The sequence below is a fragment of the Rhopilema esculentum genome, chromosome 4, assembly GCF_057945365.1.
Source record: "Rhopilema esculentum isolate cy_ngs chromosome 4, ASM5794536v1, whole genome shotgun sequence".
NCBI lineage: Eukaryota > Metazoa > Cnidaria > Scyphozoa > Rhizostomeae > Rhizostomatidae > Rhopilema > Rhopilema esculentum.
This window is the reverse complement of record NC_142818.1, coordinates 9332888-9340398: the sequence shown is the minus strand read 5'-3', so window position 1 is coordinate 9340398 and position 7511 is coordinate 9332888. Positions and strand designations below refer to the sequence as shown.

General features: G+C 35.7%; 1 protein-coding gene across 1 annotated transcript; it reads right to left on the bottom strand.

Annotated features, from left to right (window-relative positions):
- Positions 1–47: 47 nt before the first annotated feature.
- LOC135690502 (nudC domain-containing protein 1) lies at positions 48–6200 on the bottom strand. Its single transcript, XM_065208068.2, has 5 exons — positions 5853–6200; positions 4855–5386; positions 4501–4565; positions 3213–3341; positions 48–1616 (listed from the first exon to the last, which is right to left on the bottom strand). Exons 1-5 carry the CDS (start codon positions 6120–6122, stop codon positions 1206–1208), a joined length of 1407 nt encoding a protein of 468 aa, XP_065064140.1. The 5' UTR covers positions 6123–6200; the 3' UTR covers positions 48–1205.
- Positions 6201–7511: the final 1311 nt, after the last annotated feature.

Here is a 7511-nt window from a genome sequence, read left to right as displayed (position 1 = left end):
TTTAGAAGATTTCTACGGAACGTTTTAAAGCGACTTAGGGTGTTTGAAAGTGGAGGGAGGTCGAGTTGCAAAAGCAACTTACAAACTTATTAAATATTTATTTTTACCTAGTATTTTCTGTTTTCCAAAAGAGTTAACGTATGACAAAGCTAAAAATTGTCTTTTGGGTGAGGGGAATGGTCGAAAAGAGCACTTAGTCTCCGCCGATGTAATTTAAGAAATAGATATTTTGCTATAGACTAGACTTATTTTTAACAATTATCCCAGGCTCTGTAGACTTTCTGCCGATTGCTAACATCGATAATCTCTATGCTTTAAAAGTAAACTCAATCGGGGTGTGTTTTATCCGAACAATAAAAGCTGCCAGTGTCAATAAATCAGAGCCACCATTGACGCAAATAGCACACGAAAAGATTAAATAGGAACAATAGGTTGGATCGTCAAAACATTTGCAAGGAAGGAACGCCCCAGTCAGTGGTTAAAAAAGTTATGCTAACAGTTTACTTAACGTAGGCAAGCATACGAAGAATCGAACGACATGGGCTGATATGGGACCGTCGTGGCTGACCTTTTTTCAACAAGAAATGCGCATTCATTCATTCTTAACTTGCCCACAATCCTGGCAGTCAGCTGAGCGGGAAGGGGTGGGGGTGGTTGATGGTTGCCACTCGTCTAGCTCAGTGTACAGACATGTTTGCAAGGAAAGTGTTATAAAACCATATCAAGGAATTAGAAATTGAGGTAAATATACGAATTCCGCCCTAGCTTACAACCCAACCGTTGAAAAATGCGTGGTCTGGATATCCTACTATCGGATATGGAAGATCCAAAATATCCTTTACTTATCGGCCAAGAAACAGCCTTTACCTCTATTTTTTCCTCGAAACATGTCACTTTTCTTAGAATATAGCAACCTTAATTTAAACTCAAAGTAATATTGATTAAAATTTCAAAGATTGAAAGTTAAACTTTTTACTATATAGGAAAATGATTGAGGAAGAGTAGGCCTAAATATTACGCAAATTGGATGAAAAATGATGCAATAACTTGAAGGCTAGGTGGAAATGGAAATAAAGAAAATTCGGATTGACGTTAAAATCATTTTACGAAGGCTTACAAAGTGTATGCTATCCAATGCGTTTAGTGTGTAAGTGTTTTAAACAGTGCGATGGATGTTAAACGGTCAGTTTACAAATTGCAGTATCTCATAATACGTTCACTGCAAAGAGGGATCTTTTTGTCAAGAGAAACAGCGTTCTGTCGGAGGCCTGTACGCCTAGGATCTCTTCAGTTGTCGGCAGCTCGATTACATACTGACACCCATCGTTCGATGCAATCTCACTTGTGACGTAGATGTATATATTTGATACACAGTCAACAATAGCAACGAATTTGTAATCAGAGCCACATATGGTATATTTATGATTCTTCTTTGAGGCTTGGATGTAACCCAAAGCGTTGAATGTCGTCATATGCTTCCAAGTTACTTTGGCCTTCGTTTCCGATTGTATTGGTTTCCACAGAAGGCCGTCAACATCATGGCGGACGCAGAAGCTGGCTGGTTCATTGGGGTCAAACTGACGATTAAAGAGCCATTGGTGACCAGCGACTTGAGTCTATAAAATGAGACATTAATCAAACAGAACCTGCGCTCCTTTGTAGTGTAAGCCAGCTCTCCCATGATTGCAGGAGACAAAATGATTCTAAAGCTACCCAGGATTGAACCCCCCCTCCCCTAAGATTTCATTTTCATTCTTTCATTTATCTTTTTTTACCCAGGCTAGCTCTTTAGTCAAAGGACTAGTTTACAGGTGGGTCCAGCAAAATATACAAAAATATGAAAAAAATAACTGCTCAAAAATTAAAGTTAATCTAAAAGTAACCAAAATAGTGAAAATAACATGTACAAACAAATCAACTATTTAACCAAAAGGATTGGGAAAAACAAAGTTTCATTATGAGCAGTAAACACATTTAGCTCAACCAATTGGCGGCCAATCTCTCTCAGCTTCCCCAATAATTTCGGCACAACATAAATTACTAATAAAGGCTTTATATTTTTTTCTTGGTAAAGTAAATAGGTAAAAACACTCAACGACTGGAAATCTTGGGGGGTAACAATAATCTTTTATTGATTTCTCTTGGGGAAACCCTTTTATATGCGTGCAATTTTATTCTGTTTTTTTTGTCAGCAGTTTGATAAATCAATGGCCGGGGCCGTTTTGTAAATATAAGCACTGGCAACTTGAGCTCTTGTCTCTCAGGCCGCCTTTGAGAAGTAACCATCTCGATTGTTCTTCGTAAAACCTGCTCAAAAATAGAGGAAAGCCTTTGGAAACTTTACGATATTCGCGCATACTGATTTCACAAACTTCGCGGTAGCTTTTTATGGAAGGTTGTCCAATACTTTGTCAAGGCTACCTCTAACTAAAAAGAATTCTTTGAAAATAGCCCCAATGCTTTAGCAGATTTCTTTCTAAGACCTTCTTTAATTCTGTATAAACTCCCACAGCTATTTCTAAGGAATCTTTACCACAAATTTCGCTACTAACGGCAAACAGCTTCTTTACACCTTAGAAAGCACCTTTTCCTGGTCCTGGCAGACTTCCAGGAAAGTGATCAGTTTAATCCAATATTTTACCACATTTAATCTGGCATCTTTCAAAATCTCAATAACTGAGTTTTGACAAAATGTAATTAAGGTATTGAGTTTCGAAAATAGCATAGCAACAAGAAGGGGATGACAAGATTAACCGAGGGACACTGACTGGCCATAAATGCCTGCATGAATCTGACAACTCTCAAAATGTCTGGGCTGTAAGCAGTGCTGTAACCCCGGAGGCATCCGGCATCATAAGGAAAAATACTGTGATTGGGCCCCTATTTACGAGCTGTAGCATGTCAAACACAATAGCAAAAGGTAAAAATGAGAATTTTTTCTTGTTACCTAGGGGAAGCTTGAGTTAAAGAAGCTTTGATTGAAGAACTTTTAAAGTTTTTAAAAAAGACATTAACTTGAGCAAAGCCTTAAAAACATGGATGAAAAAATAATTTGGAGACCTTTAGCTTTTGATCTTAGATCACCTGATCTTTGTAACACGACTAGCTGTAAGATATTTAAGAAAGTTACAAGTTAGTTTATCAGTGATCAACATAGGCCCCAGTAATTGTGTAATAAGTCAAAGTGTGCTTCTGCAAGTCAAGAAACATACCTCTAGCTTAGTACTTTCATCTTTTCGGTCAATCACAACAAGCTTTAAGTCCTCTTCATTTTCGATATCGCATTCTTCCATCTGCTCATTTGTATATGTAGTTGGTGGTACAAGTGGGTCAGAAACAGTCTATCAAAATAAAGGCTAAGGTTCTTCTAAGTTGCTCAAAAAAGGACTGCAAACAAGCTAAATTCAACATTTTTAAAAAAGGAAAGAACTGCTTGATTCTCTAAAAAATTCTGTTATTAATAATTTTACAATAAGAAAGGTAAACCACTAAAATATATAATAAATACTATTCATTTACAAGTGATTTCCAAAATTTGATACAAACCTACTTGGTATGAAGCTAGATTAAATTTTTGCCTTCCAAAAGAATGCCTTACTCTACAAAACATTTAAACCATACATACATATATAAACACAAATTGAAAAAGATAATCGAAAACATATATTTGTTTTTTGCCTTAATTAATCATTCACAAACTAATGAAAGTATGGATAGGAGATTGTTCAAATGAGCAATACACAGGAAAACACAAAACCTCTTAACTGAACCCATTTGCACAATAATAGAAAACAGAAAAGAGCTTTTATTTTTTCTTCATGTTTCTTTGCATTGTGACTCAATATAGCTTAATTTATAGCTCAAACAACTCTGTTTATAATCAAAGATTTCGACCCTTAAACTTGATTTGGAGCAAAAAACTACAATCAAAATTGCAAAATTTGATACCATCAACAAAACTTGATTCAAATAGATTGAAGCATACTTTAGAAAGTGTCTCGTCATATCCCTTAATTCATACTTGCATAAATTTCTGGCATATTAAACAGTATCTGCATTATTTTTTGTAACAAGGTAGAACAAAATTATAATAGGATGCAAATGAAATTTCATTTAGAAGGTGACAATTTTATCAGCATTAATGAAATGTCATGAGAAACATGGAGCAAATTTAGCTACTTAATGCTTATCATGGTGAGGAAAGCCTGCACTCAAAGAGGGCACCAGGGGGCAAAGCACAAAAAAAGAGCAAAACAATTTAGTAAAAGGAAGAAAAATACTCAATTTTGTGAGGGCATAGGGGGCCACTGTCCTGCTGCCCACCTTGTGCAGGCATCCTTGGTTATGGTAATGTTCAAGAGTTTGTTCTAGACATAAATGTAGAAAGATTTCTAAAAGCAAGGGAGGGGCATTGCCCTTGAGACCCTCTCGTTTCCTTTTTTATTGCAGTTGGAAAAAATCATTAAACACAAATTGAAGAATGTCAAATTTAAGGCTTACATCAGGTTCTGCTACCTTTTCTTCATCATTTGCTGGGACTGTTGCGCCGCCATTCTTTTCTTCCTCTGGGATATAAAACAAACAATAGAAATAAATCACTCTGAAAATTTATAATATATACATACAACAAACAGATTTTTATGTAATGAGGAATTCTTATTACAGTTTGTAGAATATGAAATATTGCAAAAACAACCAAAGATGCAAATCAACTGATGTTTATGAATTGATAAATTTATGTTTAACTGATAAGATAATAACAAACCTTCTTGCAGGACACAAAAGCTATATACTCATTTCACACAAATACAACAACACTTCATTTAAGTAACAATAAATTAACAGGTACCACACCTTGCTCTGAACTTTCCTTATTGCCAAAGGTAAAAGGCTTCTGACTTGCAATAATAAGACTGCTAAAATCAGGACTGTAAGTTGAATAAACAGGGATAGATGTTCCAGACAGAACTTTGGTATCATTAACAATAAACTCATCTCCTGCAGAGTTTGAGCCATTTTTGCTATGAATAAGGTGCACTAAATGTAGGAATATTTGTGGATGACTTGAAGAGGACATTTTTTCATCCTCCAAACTTAGAAGCAGACAATATATATTGTCATCATCCTGTTGGCAACACTGGCGTAGGTAGAATGGAAAACCAAAATCTTTAATGAGTGCAGCTTCTTTGCTTTGCCAGTTTTGTTTCTCTAATTGAATGGAGCGGTTGCCTGTTTTTGCAAAGAAAAGTTTCCCTGTTCCATCGGAGAAGAAGCAGACTGTTGGTGATGGGAAAGATGCTGATGGGGAAATGTGCTCATTGATTTTTTCTTCTGGTGGAACTGAAAATTTACACATTGTGACAGGTGATCCATATGTACCACTGGACTAAAAAATTTAACAAAAAGAGTCATTACAAAAGAAAAGGGCTTTTCATGAATTGAGGGGTCAACACTGAAAAAGACCCTTCAAGATTCTAATTTTCATGCTTGGATATACAAATGTATCAGGCCCTATGAAACATATTTGATAATAGCTTCACCTTCACTAATAGTGTCTTTCAGTGAACTTGTTATTACATACATTCTCAGTTATAAATACGAAGTTATATGATAACTACAAATGCAGTTAAAATTCAATTTAACAAAATTTTAATTCTCTATCTGTACATGGAATTTCCTTTCTCTCACAATAAATGGCATCTGCACAGCATGAATAATGATCATAACATTTTTACATTTTTTTTTCAACATCTGATAATATCAGTTGAACACAGAAGACTGTTCATGTAAACCTATCAATATTTGTTATCTACATTCGTTATGTCTGACTAAATAAAGAGAGCTTTAGCAACCTTATCAAAAGAGACACCCATTACGGCATATGTGCTGTCAACGAAATATAAAACATCTTCTTGCTTATTCCACAGATCTAGAACCAATAAATTCTGCTCCGCGTGGGCTCTCAAATGTGAAAAAGAGTAGTGATCTTCACTCAATGGGTCATGGGCGACTGGTTGCAATAGATTCCGACTTCGAAGCTCAAGGTTCACCGTTCCTAGATGGTAACTTTCAAATTTTGCATTTAAAAGTTTTCTATCTGGCTTAAGAGATATGTACTCCATCTTTCTTAGCTAGCAACTTCTGAAAGCAACAAAACCCAAGATGGCGGAGAACTTGAACGTGAAACCTCTTTTCCAAATAACCTCGATTCGATGATGAATTGAAAAACAAACAAAGAGCCGAGCACAGAAAGGGGATTAGTATGGGTTTTGCCACTGATCTATAAAAAAGTCTTTTTATAGATCAGTGGAGTTTTGCCTGAATGAAGTTTCTTCAAGATAAAATTGCCCGAATTCGATATTCGATCTGGGCGTGAAATTCGATAAATTCTGCCTTTAAGGGAGGGGGCAGCCCTGTGTCTTCTACGCCTATGTTGTTAAGTAAAAATAATGGAAAAGATTGATTTCGAAACTATTAGGCAATCTAAAAATGAACTGACAAAGTAAACGTACAAAAGGAAAATCCATGTCTATATTTCCCAGGTAACCCGCACTTTAGCGTTGAATGGTTGGTAAAATTTCCTCGTGTTAAATGGAAATGTCTTCATCGAGAACTTCGTTGAAAGTTTTTACTTTTCATGAACTTCAACTTCTTTCCTAAGTCTTATCTATTAATATCTATTAAAAAAATGCTAGAAAGATAATAACATCAGCACAAAAATGCAGAGAATGAAAAGTTTGTCTGTGACAAGGTCAACCACAAGAGGGAAAGCGACAAAGATAATAGATGATAAACAAACGATGTGTTCCCTCAGAAGTACTCCAGGAACCCAAGGTGGATAAATCGGTATTAAAACTTTGCGGGCAATCAAAATTTTACAACCAGCCCATTTATAACAGCCATGATTTTTATAAAACCAAATATTTTGAATAGCGACAAGGCTATTTAATACCCACTTTTTCATGTATGGATATTTTCGTCAACGTTTTCTTTATGTTTAGAATCTTTGATAGTAAAAAACCCAGCTGTATGGGTGACGCATATTCAAGTTAATATTTTATTGTTACCCACTCTCACCCCTTCCCACCTAGGAATGCTCCATTATGTTAGTAGAAAAATGTCACCATTTGCTCTCGGCACCAACACTGCCCCTCCTGCCCTAATCGTGTGCATTCCTGGTTCTTGGAATGACAAGGAAAATATTAAAATAATGGCTTTCGATGATTTTTCGCATTTTTCTTTCCGAAAAATAAATTCTCAGATACAAAATTTTCCAAGGGAGATTTCAGGTGCTTGCTGCACTTTGGAATGTGGATTAGAAAAGGCAAATGTGTCTAGAAAGCGTCTTCTACCATATGTCCAGAGCTCATATAGTTTTCTTTTGATGCAGTAGAAAGTTATACATGTTACACTATTTGGTGACCTGGCTCGATTAAATAGGGTCTCCCACTAAAGCAGCATTAAATGTTTTTGTGTTATATTTTCAAACTGTTTAAGGAAGGAAGCGTTGT